General features: G+C 34.9%; 4 protein-coding genes across 4 annotated transcripts; 3 read left to right on the top strand and 1 right to left on the bottom strand.

The window, feature by feature from the left end:
* The first annotated feature begins 4,997 nt into the window (after positions 1 to 4,997).
* Positions 4,998 to 5,914, top strand: LOC128866901 (uncharacterized). Its single transcript, XM_054107942.1, has one exon. The coding sequence runs from the start codon at positions 5,018 to 5,020 to the stop codon at positions 5,888 to 5,890; it is 873 nt and encodes a 290-aa protein (XP_053963917.1). The 5' UTR covers positions 4,998 to 5,017; the 3' UTR covers positions 5,891 to 5,914.
* A 3-nt stretch (positions 5,915 to 5,917) lies between these two features.
* Positions 5,918 to 6,349, top strand: LOC128867202 (uncharacterized). The gene has a single exon (XM_054108303.1). The coding sequence runs from the start codon at positions 5,918 to 5,920 to the stop codon at positions 6,347 to 6,349; it is 432 nt and encodes a 143-aa protein (XP_053964278.1).
* A 255-nt stretch (positions 6,350 to 6,604) lies between these two features.
* Positions 6,605 to 8,589, top strand: LOC128866900 (uncharacterized). The gene has a single exon (XM_054107941.1). The coding sequence runs from the start codon at positions 6,635 to 6,637 to the stop codon at positions 8,468 to 8,470; it is 1,836 nt and encodes a 611-aa protein (XP_053963916.1). The 5' UTR covers positions 6,605 to 6,634; the 3' UTR covers positions 8,471 to 8,589.
* Positions 8,590 to 10,042: 1,453 nt separating this feature from the next.
* On the bottom strand, positions 10,043 to 12,717 carry LOC128867537 (uncharacterized). Its single transcript, XM_054108838.1, has one exon. It carries the CDS (start codon positions 12,124 to 12,126, stop codon positions 10,180 to 10,182), a length of 1,947 nt encoding a protein of 648 aa, XP_053964813.1. The 5' UTR covers positions 12,127 to 12,717; the 3' UTR covers positions 10,043 to 10,179.
* Positions 12,718 to 16,654: the final 3,937 nt, after the last annotated feature.

Genomic DNA, 16,654 nt, shown 5'->3' with positions numbered 1-16,654 from the left:
CACAAAATTCTAAAAACAAAATTCTGCTTTTTAAAATTCTGCTTTTTTAAAATTCTGCTTTTTTAAAATTCTGCTTTCTAAAATTCTGCTTTCAAAATTCTGTATTAAAATATAATGTTAACAATGTTAAAGAGGTAATGTAATTATTTAATTTATTATTATTATTATTTTTTATTATTATTCGAGATATTAAATAAAAAATAATAATAATAATAATAATTTTTTCTTCAGTTTCGATAGAATCCACAGTATTTTTGCGTAGAACTTCTTTTCGCTTGGGCGGCCCTCGGCCGCGCTTCAAAAAAATAACCCTCATCAGTCCGACTCCGGCTACGCAATCCACCGTATTTTTGCGTAGAACTCCTTTTCGCGTGGGCGGCCATCGGCCGCGCTTCAAAAAAATAACCCTCATCAGTCCAACTCCGGCTACGAAATCCACAGTATTTTTGCGTAGAACTCTTCTAAGAAAAATGAACAGCTGCGAAGAATTATTAAGAAAAGAAATGAATTAAGTCACACTACATAAAGGGTGTTTTTTTTAGAGGTTAGGTTTTCAAGATGAAATAAAACGTATATAATTTAATGTTATGGCCAAGAATTTAGCTTTATTATAAAGATAAGGGTTTGCCATTATGTTTTAAAAATGATTTCGGGCAAGTGGCCGCCGCGGCTGGCTCGAATAAATTCCAGCCGAGAGGCCCAATTTTCGACCACTTTTTGCAGCAATTGGGGCCGTATGTCAGCAATAACGCGCCAAATATTCTCTTCCAAGACGTCAATCGTCTCGGGCTTATCTGCGTAGACAAGCGACTTCACAAAGCCCCACAAGAAATAGTCCAGCGGTGTTATATCGCACGATCTTGGAGGCCACGCCACAGGTCCACGACGCGAGATGATGCGCTCACCAAAAGTTTCCTTCAATAAATCGATTGTTGCGTTGGCTGTATGGCATGTAGCGCCGTCTTGTTGGAACCAAAGGTCGTCCACATCAACATCGTCCAATTCAGGCACGAAAAAGTCATTAATCATGGCTCTACAGCGCTCTCCATTGACTGTAACATTATGGCCGGCTTCATTTTTAAAGAAATATGGACCAATGATTCCCTTTGCCCATAGAGCACACCAAACAGTGACTTTTTGAGGATGTAACGGCGTCTCAGCAATGGCTTGTGGATTATGTTCACTCCAAATGCGACAATTTTGCTTATTGACTTACCCATTCAACCAAAAGTGAGCTTCATCGCTGAACAAAAGTTTCTTCGATGCGTCGCGCGAACCGAACCATTATTTTCGTAATAAATTTGCACGATTTGCAAACGTTGTTCAGGTGTAAGTCTATTCATTATGAAATGGCAAACAAAACTGAGCATAAATCAAGTGACAGCTGTCAAAAAGACCATCTACGAAAAAAGTAGTGCCAACTTGAAAACCTAACCTCTAAAAAAAACACCCTTTATTTAAAAAGAATTCCAAAAAATATTGTAATTGGCTAAACTAAAATATTGTTATCGTTATGTATATTTATGGAATAAATGTTTATTTTGTTACTTCTTGTATGAATGTATGAATGTTTATTTTGTTACTTCTTGTCTTTTTTGCAATTTACAGAATTTTGTCACCCAGAATTTTTTAATACAGAATAATGACACGCTCCCGTATGTACATATGTATATGGAAAAAAATGTTTTAAATACACCTATAGCGATATACTTCAAGTGTACCCGCCCAATTTTGATTAAATTTGACAAAATTTGAAAAAAAATCAAAAAAAAATCTTAATTTACTTCAATAAAAAAAAGTATTACTTTAATTAAAAAATATTTCGTCGCTTCGTTTTTGATTAAATTTGACAAAATTAAAAATTTTAAATTTACTTTAATAAAAAATGAGTAATATAAAGAACAATTATAAAATTAATTTTTAGAATTTTTTGAATTGAATTATTTTAAATTAAATTTATAATTTTTTCATATTAAAATTTTGTACAATTATTTTTTTTTAATTTTTATCAGAAAAAACGGAAAAAGTCACATATTTTTCTCTTAGACCGTCAATTATTTCACTTACAATTCAAAGAAAAAATATTTGTAGAAAAACAGTCTAAACCCTTTTGTAGAAAAAAATACTCACAGCCCTTACACAAAGTGGGCAAAATTAATTAATTATAAAATTCAATTTTATTTTCGAATAATTTTTTTACTATATAAAAACATGGCAAAAATTAGGTATAACGTCTTCCGATGGGGTAATTAATTTTGCGCCACTTGTATTTCGAACTTTTTGCACTATTTATACTACTAAACAGTAGAGTATCTTCAGCAAATTTCATGTAAATTGAAGCGATGAAATTTTTAGTCAGGTGCACTTCAGGTATTTTGCTCTAAATGCTCAACCAATATTTTACATTGGTCTCAAAGAATCTTATGGGAAATGTTTGTAGATTTTTTTAAATTTTTGTAAATTTTTTTTTGGCTGGGAACCTAAAAACTGATTATTAGACCATATAATGCGTACAGCTTAAAGTGTAAAGGACAGTTTTGAGTTAAATCGGTGAAAGAAGGCATGTTTTAAGAATTTTTTTGACGGTACAGGTGATGTTAGGTTACCTAATCAATTTTGATATAATAATTCAACAGTTGAACAACGTTTTTCTAAAAAATATTGAAAATTGAGCGAGTGACAGTGAATATCTGGACGCGTCTCGAAAAACGTTATTTTCCGGCGTACATCATAAAGCGTAGCAGAATCATCTGAAACAAAAAAATAAGGTACATTTGTTAATGGAGATATTTCTGGCAGTACCTGGAGGATTTTTTTTCGATCTTGCTTGTTTTCGTAGCACAAAGTAAACGATATTCGAAGAAAATGTGGCTAACTTGTAATTGTAAGATTTAGAATTATTAAAAAAGCACAAAAAGGTTCACAGGAATACCTGGTGCAAAGTTTAAAAACGATTAGTCGAGTAGACTTAGAGTTTTGGCGTATGCAGACTTAAAAAATAATAAATCTCAGAAAGACGATTTAAGTCAAGCAGGTATAGAAACCCGGTCTGGAGCAACGGATGCTCGAATACTCATAAATTCGTCAATTTTGTTCCAATATACTTTAAATTACAAGTATATTAATAAAATGAATGCATAACATCAAAAAAAAATTGTTTTTTTAATTTAATTTAGGCTTTCTCACAGAAATTAATATTCGTAATTCTCTCACTCTCTCCTTATCTCTCTCTGTCTCGTTCTCTCTATCGTGTAATACGATTCTCAATCATCAATCAAATTTCATGTTTAATTGTGTATCTGAAAAGATTTCTAGGTTTGGCCCATGATGGAAAGAATAATGAGATGGCGCCTATCGTGGTACCGTTACTTTGCTCTTAGTGAATTTGGCAATGAGTTACGTCGTATTAGCACCAGTATGGCCAGATTATCATTTTCGTAACTTGATGTAGTATTTTCTTTTTTTCTTGTTATTTAGTATCGGAGTTTTAGTTCTTTCCTCATGACATTTTTCTAGCCTGTGCTAATTAAAAGTAATGTTTATAATTTTGAAAAATATACATTTCTTAAAAATTTGTTCATTAATTCACTCAGTTTTAATTAGCTTCACTTTTTTTACATCTGGTGGCATTGCCCGCGATTGCAGTTGTTGTTGGTGTTCTTCTGCTTTCAGCAGTCAAATCTCTCTCTCGCTACTGCAGTATTGCCAAGCTTTGGATTTAAAAAACGCACTAAAATGCCCATTTAAAGAAAATAAAACACCAAAATTTTATTGAATTACTTAAAGAACTTTGAATGCGTGACAAAATGTCTTTAAAATGTGCGTTTTTTTAAATAAATGTGTTATGGTAATTACAATTTAATTTATGAGCTGTTTGTTAAGAGAAACTCTTTTGTTAAGGTTAGTTAGGTTAGGTTATTTTAGGTTATGTAACAAGATAAGGTACTCTTATTGTAAAAATGCTGTTATAGTTTCTTCAGTAGTATTTTGCTGCTTATTTTTACAATGAATACAGCTCTTGATGCCCTTTGTCCCACTAAGGATTGAGGATCGAAGGAAACGATTACACCTCTATGGTTTTAATTCGCATTCAGTAAATTCAAACGCTTTATAAAATGTGTAAAAAAGTTTTCAATGTTTAGAAGAGTTGAGAGAAGAAGATTTAATATTCTAACATAACCTTAAAAGGAGCAAAAAATTAAATTTTTCCTTTATAAAATATTAAATTTTATAAAAACCAACAAATTTTTATTAGCCCTAAATTCTTCTCAGAGTGACCTTTTTTAACATTCTTTTTTTTAATAATGTTTCTATCATTCTTGGGTTTGGCCAACCTAAACAAAGTTGTGAGAGTAAATTTAGGCCACATGTCTCCGAGGGCTCGACAGCAGAGTTCCAAGTATGATAGATTGGTCATTGGAAGCAAAATTGTGTAAGTAACTTCGGCTGCCACACCATCGGGGACTCGGCAGCAGAATTCTGTCCGCTCGTTCCACACGTATTCACATACTCGTCCAATCAGCCGTTGTTCAGACGGCAGCGAAGTGGTAAACCACAAACAAAAATTTAGTTTTTTCCTAAACAAACCGCTGGCACGACCCCGGTTACGTCCGCAAATCTTCTGATTCTTTCAAACCCGCTGAGAGCCGGTTAATGGACTGATGTTGGCCACACCTCTGTATTCTGTTTATCGTGTGTTGGACAGACCTGCTATAGCGTACTTTCGCAAAAAGCGCACTTTTCTAATGACCTTTTGCTGTGTGCCTTTGTTTTGTCACGCCAAATCGATTGCCGATCTTAATTACCGCTTCGATTTCAATCGGTCAATCTCATCGAGTTGGCACATGCAAAAGGTTATTTACATATGGCCACCCACTAAATATATATACACTCTCGCAAACACATACATACTTATACATACATACATACACACATTATGATAATTTGCTGTTTTGCGAAATTGTCCATCATTTGAGTGTGGCACCGCAAGGCAGGAGTTTGCCTATATAAACTGCCTATGCAGGTGGACCTTCAAACAGTGCCAACCGCGATTGTCACGCTGCTAAAGTCATTTACGATACAAATGTCTGGCCAAAAAATGCCTGCAGACACTACGGCGGTACTAAAAACACCTTTCTACGACGACGTGCCACGCGCCTTCATTCTGGGCGACAACAACGTTAGCGATTCTACAGCACTCTTTGGTCCATATGCCCAAACCATATGGAATTTCGCCGACAAACATCAGATGCACTTGAAATGGAATCGTGACCTAAGTGAAAACTACACCGAAACCTATGAACGCATACATTCTGGCGAGTATAATTTATCAATGAATGGCGCCACATTGGTGAAACATGTGACGCTCAACGTGCAATTCAGCTATCCACTATATTGGGTGAAAAATTGTGTAATGGTGCCGCTGGAGGACGAGTTGCCCAAATACTGGTACATTGTTTGGCCCTTTGGCCGGTACATCTACATGTGCATACTCTTCGGCATCTTCTACATCGCCATACTTATGAAGTATATTGAATATCCTACCAATGAGCACAAGCCGACACGTTCGATAAGTCGCAACGTATTGCACAGTAGCGCCATTCTAATGTACTGCTCCAACATGAATGTACAACTGAAGAATGCACACGTGCGCGTGCTATTCTTCTACAGCTTGCTCTTCGTGCTCGGCTTCATACTCGCCGCCTATCATGCGCCCTATCTGACGGCGTACAATATGAAACCGGTATTCGTGCCGCCGATAAATACAGTGCAGGATCTATTGGACGCCGACATACAGGTGTTGATCACTTTAAGCGATTTTGCGGAAATCAAACAGAACGGTGTGGAGCATATACTCGCTTTATCGCGCCTATTGCGCGAGGTGCCATGACAGGAGTTTCAAGATATCTTGGACAAAATGAATCGCAACTATGCCTATGTCGTGACCGAGGATCAGTGGAATTTTTTGAATCGCCAACAACGCATACTCATACAACCGTTCTTTCATCTGTCTAAGATCTGTTTCGGCACGGTCTTCAAAGCTATACCGATTCAACGTGATGCCATTTGGCTTGACACTTTCAATCTGTTCACATTAATTACGCGCGAATCGGGGCTCTGGGGTCAATGGGAGGAGCGAGCATTCAACGAAGCTGTGCGCTCAAAATATGCACAAATACTAACCGATACCTACCCTGTGGAGCCATTGAATCTAAGATTCTTTACGATTGCTTGGATTGTTTTGGCTTCGGGGCTGCTGCTGAGCTTTTGCGTATTTCTACTCGAATATTATGTCGACAAGCACTTCGGTAACCAGGAGGTCGGCTATAATCGCTTTATCTACGAGTAGCGTCGATAATTATACGAGCATACAATGTAAAAGTGTAAAATGTTTTGCACAATTAACAAAAATAAACATATTTATTAACACTTAAAATTTTACAAATCCCATATGCGGGAAGTGTAAATATTTTGCCAACGTAATTGCGCGTGGTCACGTAAAGTATGCACGTGCAGTATGCCATAATTATTGGCGTGTAGTTAGCAAACTCTTGCTTTCTTGGACTCTAGCAGCCACTTTGGTTGGCTACTTTTTGCGCAACCTCGCAGGTGAGCACTTCTGCGTCGTGTGGCAATGTTTTCGCACCATGTACGGACCACTATTATAACCGCGCTTATTTGCCTGACGCCAACAGTTCAAAGCTGGGATCGAGCGTACATTAAAGACTACCTGCTGCCATTTACGCAGTTCTTAGAACCACAAGAAATCAGTTGGTTCATCAGCGAACAAATAACAGCCACGAATTATGAGGGCATACAGGAATTTATGCTAGAAATCAACGCCCACCTTGGACTAGCACAAATGGTGCTAACGCAACGCACAGACAAATATTTGATTGACACGGAAATGAAGAAATCAATTTTAGTTATAGTTTTCACCACGACTCCCACAGATCCCATCATGCGTGTGCACGACCGCGCGCTGTTCAGCCGTCACTACACATTCAACTTAGTTATTATGGTAAATGAGATTTCGGACTTTGCTGTTGTAGCGCATTTCTTGTGCGATTTGAAGCGGCGCCACTTTCAAAAGGCAATACTCTACTATAGGAGCACAAATGGCACCAATGAAGTATTCGGTTACACTTTATTTCCAGAGTTTGGCATTAAAAATCGTTCGAATTATTTAAGTGAGTTGTCGGCAGAGTTTGAAGAATCCAAGTTTGGTGGCATGAACACTTTAGGTTACAAATTGCGTACACCATTACGTCAAGATTTGCCTGGTGTATTTCACACACCAGGTGAAATCGGGCTCTCCAGCTGGCATGGTAGCACTTTTAGTTTGCTCCTAGTCTTTACGGACTTCATAAATGCCACTTTGGTCAATTACGAAATGCCCAAAGATAGTGCGGGTGGTGAACTCATTGACATGAAGGCCGCACTGAACCTGATAAGACGCGATGAAATCACTTTACTGGCGCATGCTTCTGGTTTGTTCTATGAGGATGATTATATCAGCTTGAGCTATCCCATAACGGTGGTGCGTTGGTGTCTCATGGTACCGATTTGGAATAGTGTTTCAACAATGTTTTATCCGTTGGAGCCATTCGACGATTTGACTTGGCTCGGTATTGTTTGTGTTTTTGGCGCATTGTTGGTCGTACAGTGTTTGTGGTGCTGCTTGCAGGGTACCCAGCAACTATCGGCACGTTTGAGTGATAGCATTTTGCGCAGCTTCTGCTTGAGTACGGGCATAACGGCGCCCACCACGACGCTCGGTGCACCGTCGGTGTTGGATTTTTTGATATTCACCACCTTCTTCTTCTATGGCTTCTTTCTCACAGCCAGCTATACCTCACTGCTGGGCAGCATCTTAACAGTGAATTTATTTCGCGCACAATTCAACACAATGGATGATCTCATAAAGGCGAATATTTCTGTGATGATTATCGATTATGAGTTGGAATTTTTACTTTCCGGTGATGAAATACCGCAAAATTTCTCACGTTTAATCAAGCCGGTGGATATTGCAACTTTCATAGAGCATCAATACAATTTCAATACGAGCTATGCCTACTTTGTGACCGAGGAAAAGTGGCACTTTCTTGATTTGCAGCAACAGTACCATAAACCGCGTTTCTTCAAATTCAGCAACATTTGCTTCGGCTCCTTTTTTCTTGCATTTCCTATGCACCGAGAATCTTTCCTCCATCGTAGTCTGGAGTACTATATTTTTCGCATGCATTCTTCGGGTATGTTGGACCACTACGAGCGCAACACTTTCGATTATGCAGCGCGTGCGGGACTCGTGAAACGTTTGGCGAATAACATGAACCATACTTCGGCTGGCATGCAGCATTTGGTTGTTGTATTTTTAATGCTGATAGCAATGTTTGTTGTAAGCTTTATAGTTCTCTTGGTGGAGTGCTTGAGCTTTAGGAAAGTAAGAGACAGTGCTTTGGCCGCCTAACGTTACGCTCTCACACACGTACAACAAAATGCTGTTAGACAATTAAGCGCTTGCGTATGCACGAATTACACGAGTTTCGTAGCTTAAGCATCCAGGTATTTTTTTTATTTTTTATTTATCAACAAATACAATTCTTACGGTTAAGTAATAATTATAAAAGAAGTAAAGCAATTCAGTTATTGTTACATTAATAAAAAAATATCAGTTGTACCAAAAAGGTGACTTAAAGAATATTGTTTTAAGGGACTGGCTAATCGTTGGGTTTAATAATAAACGAGACTATTAATGAATGCCGGGCAGGCAAACGAATATAACTTCCACTCGCCAAATATAAGACTGAAGTCTTCCTGATAACTAGAGGTCACATGCCATTCGAGGTCAGCACGAAAGTAGACGATACGTCCCTAGTGACCCAAAAAGTAGTGAAATACCTGGGTATTCAAATTGACTGCAAGCTTACCTTGTGGACCCAGATACGGCATGCGACTACCAAAGCAGCAAACGTCACGGGAAATTAATGGCAAGCATCGGTGGGTCAGCACAGAACAAAAGACGGTTAATCATGGCGGCCAGAAACTCAGTTCTCCTGTACGGCAGTGAAGTATAGGGAGATGCGCTAAACTGCAAAGCCAAGCGCAAAGCTCTGCAGGTTGTGCAACGAACAACGGCACTCAGAGTTGGCGTAGCCTACCGCACTGTCTCTGGCGCTGCAGTATTTGTGATTGTGAGATACACTTCGACCTCATGGCCCGAGAACAAATGAATGCGAGGGACTCCAGTCTTGTTGAAAATATAAGCGCGTCAGACCTTTTTCACTCATTTGCAAACACATAAAATGCGTCAACATACAATGATAGCAAGCACCAACGTCAGTTTCTCCAGCTTTAATTAAAAAGAGTCTGTTGATGGGTTTTGAACAAACTCCAGCCCAAACAGTAACTTTCTCGTCGTTTAGTGATGTTTTTGTAAATGACGTGTGGGTTCTCTGTTGTCTAAACTCGACAGTTTTGTTTATGGATATCACCAGTGAGCTTCGTGCATCATCAAAATTTTCTTCCGAAAACCAGCCTCGGCATCAATCATTCCTGCGACGGTGTATCCATATTGCAAGCGACGTGTCTTGTACGTTTTTAAGCAACTTTAAGCCAGTTGCGCTTTGTTGGAAACGCGACTAAGAAATTGCTTCATAATCCTCCTTTGGAACATGCCACTCACATTTAACTCTTATGTTCGGAGACGATCTTTATTGGAGTCGATCGAATGGAACACTGGCGAATACCTGCAGACCCGCATTCAAAGGAATTATTCACCAAATTACAGATTGTCTTGTCTGGGTGCCGCATTTCTCTCAAATTTTCTGCGATAAGCACCAAAAATTTTCACAATTGAATGATGCTTTGAAAAGAGTTATTGAATGTCAAGCACCGCAGGTCGAGTTTGCGCACTCTGCTTGTATCTGAGTTAAAAGGAAGAAGCTAAGGTTAGGATTAAGTATTAAAACAAAAGTCATGTTTTCGGGTGTGAGATTTTTATTTAAATGTTACATTTATTCACTAAGATTAAAGTGCTATTAGTAGTTACAATCTTCACAAATTTGGACCAAACACCTTTTTTCCTTTCACCACACCTAACACATTAGACTCTCACACTATTTGACGCGTATTTCATCTTGCAGCGCAGCTCTACGTAATTAATGCTATTGAATTCATTCATTCATTTTTGAAACGAGCGCATTGTAGTTCTATTACAAAAACAATTAAACTTACACCAAGCATAATCAACAGCATGAAAAAGACAACAACCAAATGTTGCATGCCAGCCGATGTGAACTCCGAATTGGCCGCCAAGCGTTTCACGAGTCCGGCTTTGACCGCATAATCGAAAGCTGTACTCTCGTAGTGGTCCAACATACCCGAAGAATGTGTGCGGTATATGAAATACTCGAGATTTCGATAGAGCAAAGAATCCGTCTGCAGTGGGTAGGTTAAGTGATAGGAACCGAAACAAATATCGCTGAATTTGAAAATGCCTTGCTTGAGGTACTTTTGCTGCAATTCCAGAAAGTGCCACTTTTCCTCGGTCACAAAGTAAGCAAAGCTTGAATTTAGCTGCACTTGATGCAAATTAAAAGTTGCCGAATCTACTGGTAGAATTAAACGCGAGAAGTTCTCCGCTAATTCATCGCCACTTGAACGCAAAAACTCCAACTCATAATCGATAATCATCACCGATATGTTCGCGCTGATGAGATCATCCATTGTGTTGATTTGTGCGCTAAATAAAGTGACTGTAAAAATGCTGCCCAGTAGAGAGGTGTAGCTGGATGTGAGAAAGAAGCCATAGAAGAAAATGCAAACGAAAATGAAGAAATCCACTACAGAGGGCGCACTAAAAACGTTGGGCGTGCCAATGCCAATACTCAAGCAGAAGCTATTCAAAACGCTTTCACCTAAGCGTGCCGCCAACTCATGTGTACCCTGCCAACAGCACCACAGACACTTTGTGACCACGAGTGCGCCAAAAACACCAACAATACCAAACCAAGTCCAATTGTCGAATGGTTCCACGGGATAAAGCATTGTTGTAGCGCTATTCCAAACGGGAACCATGAGACACCAGCGCACCACCTTGAGCGGATAACTCTTACTAAGCTCATCGTCCTCCTGGAATAACGCGTAAGCGTGTGCCATTACAGTCACCTTGCTCCTACGTATCAATTCAAGCGCCGCCTTCATATCGATAACGTCGCCACCCAACCGGTCCTTCGGCATTTCGTACTCAATCAAGGAACTATTGCAGTACTTCGTGAATACCTCCAATAAATTATAGGATGCACCGCGCCAGTTGATTTGGCCGCTTGCATTCACATAACCGAAGACATGTGGCAAATCTTGTCGTAGCGGCGTATACATTTTGTAACCCAGCATGTCAGCACCACCAGCTAAACTCTTGTTCAATAATTGGCCTATTTCTTCCAAGTAGTTCGAGCGATTTTCAGGTTTCACCTCCAGATACATACTATTCCCGAAAAGTTCATTTGTTCGGTTTGAAGTATAGAAATATAACAGGGACGATTGGAAATTACGTTTCTTCAAGCCCAATAAGAATTGCTCTACCACTTTGAAATCGTGCACTATATTCACCGCGATTAACAAACTGATGTAATAATGGCGTCCACGCAAAGCAAGGTCGTGCACATGCAAGATGGGATCTTCCGGTGTGGTAGTAAAGACAACACTCAGTGCGTGTTTCTTATTTTCGGATTGTACGAAACGGATATCGGTGCGATTGCTCAAAATTGACTGTGTGAGTCCAAGGCACTTGTACATCGATATAATCAGATCCTGGTATCCTGCGCTATTCGTTGTATTCATTTGGTCGCTTACGAACCAAATCATCTCTTGCACACGTATGATCTTGCCCAATGTGCAGAGGAAATGTCGATTAAACTCCACTTCCCATGAACGCACAAACAACGATGAATGTAAGCAGATCCAATTGAGCAAGAGGAGCCGTAGTTGAAAATTGAAATACAAATTCATTTTATTAGGTAGAAATTTGTACCGAAGTCCAGTACGCTTCGCTTGAACGTTGAAAATGGTTTTGAAATGCTTGCTTGTACGTCTCCGAGGAAAAGCAGAAGCTACTTTTGGCATTTTAAGACACTACGCTACCAAACCAAAGGGAATACACACACAAAGTGGTCGATAGTTTCGAATAATTAACGAACTACATATGCACTTTTGGGACTTGTCGCATTTTTCATGTATTCGATGACCCAGCAAAGTTGAAGAAGAGCAAGAGCGCTTGTAACTTGGTGAACGAAGACTGGTATTTAATGACAGCATACTCGTACTATTTTTTTGAGAATTGGCTTTACTTTAAAGTTTTGTTTTTGTTTTTTGCAAGGCGTCATCCAGCAAATCAGCTATCCAAGTAGGCACATGACTGCTCAGTGAATGCTGGCAATTAATTACTTGTATGAGCCAAAGGCCTTGGAAGCCAGCGCTCTTTTTAAATTTTAGTGTATTGGTTATTTATAATTATTACTCTCACATATAAATAAAAATTACTTGTACGCAGAGAAATGGAGTTGTACAACATTTGGAAATCGTGAAATTCTGCGCGTGAAACTTTCAGAGTTTAGTACCTGTGAAATCGTGCTTCGCAATAAAGCTCATTTGTGATTAGCCAAAGATTAAGCCGTATGATTAAGCGACATTTTCGTATTTAGAGCGAGCAAAAGAGATAGTCTTGAGACAAATTAAAATACCGAAAAAATCATTGCTGCTAAAGAGGCTTCTTGAAGCAGCGGCTTGTTGATCACAACTTTCTGAATACTGAATTTGGTATGCTAAAATGCACCATCAAGGATGAGCGCTGCAGATAAATGACTCGCGATTCACTGGCTTCATACGCCATCACCAATCAAATTTATCCACTCCAGTTATCAATTAAAACTCATTTGCTCTGCAACGCATTTAAATTCGAAGAGTATTTACTAAAATCAATACCAGTAAATACTTATATATTTAATGCCACATTTATTTTGCGAAAACTTAATAACTGTTCGCTCTCTTTCACAGGAGTGTCACTCTCTCAAAATTGCCTTGTCAAATTGAAGCTGAAATTAAAAACGAACTGTCTTTCAAGCTGTTAAATCAAGATGTCACCGCAAGGGAGAATTTTATTTTATACACACACACTTACATACATATGGGTACAAATATGTCATACTTGCAATCACCCACCAATCAGCATATATGTACGTGCATGGTATGTATTGGTATTTGATAGGAAAATCGCATGCGACAAAAAAAGATAAACCGATATTGAAATAGGGCAAACAAATTTATTTAAATACGGAGGGCAGATTTTAGAGGCTAAAACTGTGATGACTTTTTATGAACTACCTGCGTGAAATTAAAATTTAAAAATGTTATTAAATTAAAATAAAGTAAAATAAAATGAAAAGGATAAATTAGAATAAAAAAAAATAATTTAAAATAAAGTAAAATAAAATGAAATAAGACAAATTAAAATAAAAAACATTTTAAATTAAAATAAATTAAATTAAAATAAATGAAAGGAAGTAAAATAAAAAATTGGAATAAAGAGAAATAAATAAAATGAAGTAAAGCAAATTGAATTGAAAAAAAATTAAATAAAGTAAAAAAAAATAGTTTAAAATAAAATAGAAAATGACAGTAAATTAAATTAAAATTAAATAAAATTCTGTCAAATAAATTAACTTAAAAAAAAAATAAAACCAAAAAATTATAGTAAAAAATAAAATAAAATAATTAAATTAAAATCATAAAAATTTAAATGAAGTGAAATAAAATAAAATAAAATAAATTAAATTAAAAGAAATAATATTAAGTCAATAATATAATAAGATAAATTAAAATGAAGTTAAATAAAATAAAATAAAAACAAAGTAACTATTAAAAATTAGCGTAAAATAAAATAAAAAATAATTGAAATAAATACATTAAAGTTAAGTAAATTGAATTAAAATTAAATTAAATTAAGGAAAGTAAAAAAATTAACTTAAAACAAAATAAAATAAACTAAATTAAAATTAAGTAAAATAAAATAAATTAAGATGGAATATAATTAAAAAATTATAAATACAATTAAAATTATATAAATTTAAATACGGTGAAATAAAAAAGTAAAGTAAAACAAATTAATTTAAAATAAAATAAATTAAATTAAAATAAATGAAAGGAAGTAAAATAAAAAATTGGAATAAAGAGAAATAAATAAAATGAAGTAAAGCAAATTGAATTGAAATAAAATTAAATAAAGTAAAAAAAAAATAGTTTAAAATAAAATAGAATGAATGACAGTAAATTAAATTAAAATTAAATAAAATTCTGTCAAATAAATTAACTTAAAAAAAAAATAAAACCAAAAAATTATAGTAAAAAATAAAATAAAATAATTAAATTAAAATCATAAAAATTTAAATGAAGTGAAATAAAATAAAATAAATTAAATTAAAAGAAATAATATTAAGTCAATAATATAATAAGATAAATTAAAATGAAGTTAAATAAAATAAAATAAAAACAAAGTAACTATTAAAAATTAGCGTAAAATAAAATAAAAAATTATTGAAATAAATACATTAAAGTTAAGTAAATTGAATTAAAATTAAATTAAATTAAGGAAAGTAAAAAAATTAACTTAAAACAAAATAAAATAAACTAAATTAAAATTAAGTAAAATAAAATAAATTAAGATGGAATATAATTAAAAAATTATAAATACAATTAAAATTATATAAATTTAAATACGGTGAAATAAAAAAGTAAAGTAAAACAAATTAATTTAAAATAAAATTATTTAAATTAAAATAAAATAAGTCCAATGAATATTACAATACAATATATGAATTGAAATAAACTGAAATAAATAAAATTAAGTGAAGTAAATTGAATTAAAATAAAGTTAAATAAAGAAAAAATATATATATATATAACTGGCGCGTACACCTTTTTGGGTGTTTGGCCGAGCTTCTCCTCCTATTTGTGGCGTGCGTCTTGATGTTGTTCCACAAATGGAAAGACCTACAGTTTCAAGCCGACTCCGAACGGCAGATATTTTTATGAAGAGCAGAAATATACTGCCGAGGGGCGAAAAAAATAACTTAAAATAAAATATAATAAACCAAATTCAAATCAATGAAAGTAAATTAAACTCTATCGAAATAAAATAAAATGAATGAAAATAAATTAAAATTAAAATTAAATTAAATTAAATTAAATTAATAAATTAACTTAAGTTAAAATAAATAAAATAAAGAAAACAACGAAATAAAATAAATTGAATGAAAACAAATAAAATTAAAATTAAATTATATTAAATAAATACAATAAATTAACTTAAATTAAAATAAAATAAAGAAAATAATTCAATTAAAATAAGTTGAACTGAAATAAAATAAATAAATGCAATCACACAAATGCAATCACTAAAATAAACTTGCATTAAAGTAAATTCAAAGTTAAGTACAGAGTCACAGTACATTTAATGAGAAAATATGAAAACATTATCAGAAACAAAATTGACGAGCCCAAATCCCACAAAAATTAATAAACTTTTATACGGGTGGTCATGCAATGAGGAATGAAACGTTGTCATGATTTCTATTCCTATTTTCTAAATTAAACATTTTCTTCTAAACTTAGTATTGAATTTATGTTGTCGTTAATTTTAAAAGTGCACCTGAGGGAAAGATTGTCCAATACTCTTCCAGAGGATTCATTTTAATGAAAAACACACAAAAAAACTTTCGTTGTTATTTTCATAGTAGACTTCAAGTAACTATCGTCAGATATTCTAACACATATAAGGCTGAAGAATTTATAGCTTTAAGAAATGATATGCCAATTGTCATTTATATTAGTTTTTTGAAAATATTGTAAGTGCTGAGTAACATTTATTAATGCTTTTTATTTATTTTATTTGTATCAAAAAAATAAATAAAGGTTTTTATTACTTATTAATCAATTTGTAAATGTACGCAGTTTTTACTCACAGAAAACAGCTATTTTCTATATTTTATCGCTTTAGTAATATTTTCATAATTGTAGCGCAAATTCAAATTTAGTACTAAATTAATAAAATTTCGATCAATTTACATTAAAATGTCGAACAAAATTTTATCAGAACTTTTCTAAGATTTTTGACTACACACATTTATAGCCCATTAAATTTTTGTACAACAAAGTTCAAGTTTCAAATGGCTCAAAACTCGCGTGGGTTTTTTTCGTTGAGCTGTTGCGCATTTTCTACACGAGTGCGTGATATTTTTTTATATGGCTATTATTGAAACTTCGCGAATTTTTTACATAACATTAACTTATCTATTTTATGTATCTATGAAATAATTCAATAAAATTTTCATTAGCTGCAAATAACCTCCTTGATTCGGGTTGGGAAACGATTGCATGCCCGAATCAAATGCTCTTTATTCATATTGAACATAACGGTATTTATTGCAGCCTTCAGAGAAGAAATGGTGTTATGAGCATGCTTATAAGTTTCATGCTCAACTACGTCCCATACGTAGTAATCCAGAGGATTAAGCTCTGAGGAATGAGGCGGTCATAAGTTCGATGTTCTCAGGTGCTTTAGGTTGTTTAATTTTTTTTAATAAGGCGTTTTGATCGT

Source organism: Anastrepha ludens, chromosome 6, assembly GCF_028408465.1.
Source record: "Anastrepha ludens isolate Willacy chromosome 6, idAnaLude1.1, whole genome shotgun sequence".
Classification (NCBI taxonomy): Eukaryota; Metazoa; Arthropoda; class Insecta; order Diptera; family Tephritidae; genus Anastrepha; species Anastrepha ludens.
This window is presented reverse-complemented; position numbering and strand designations above follow the sequence as displayed.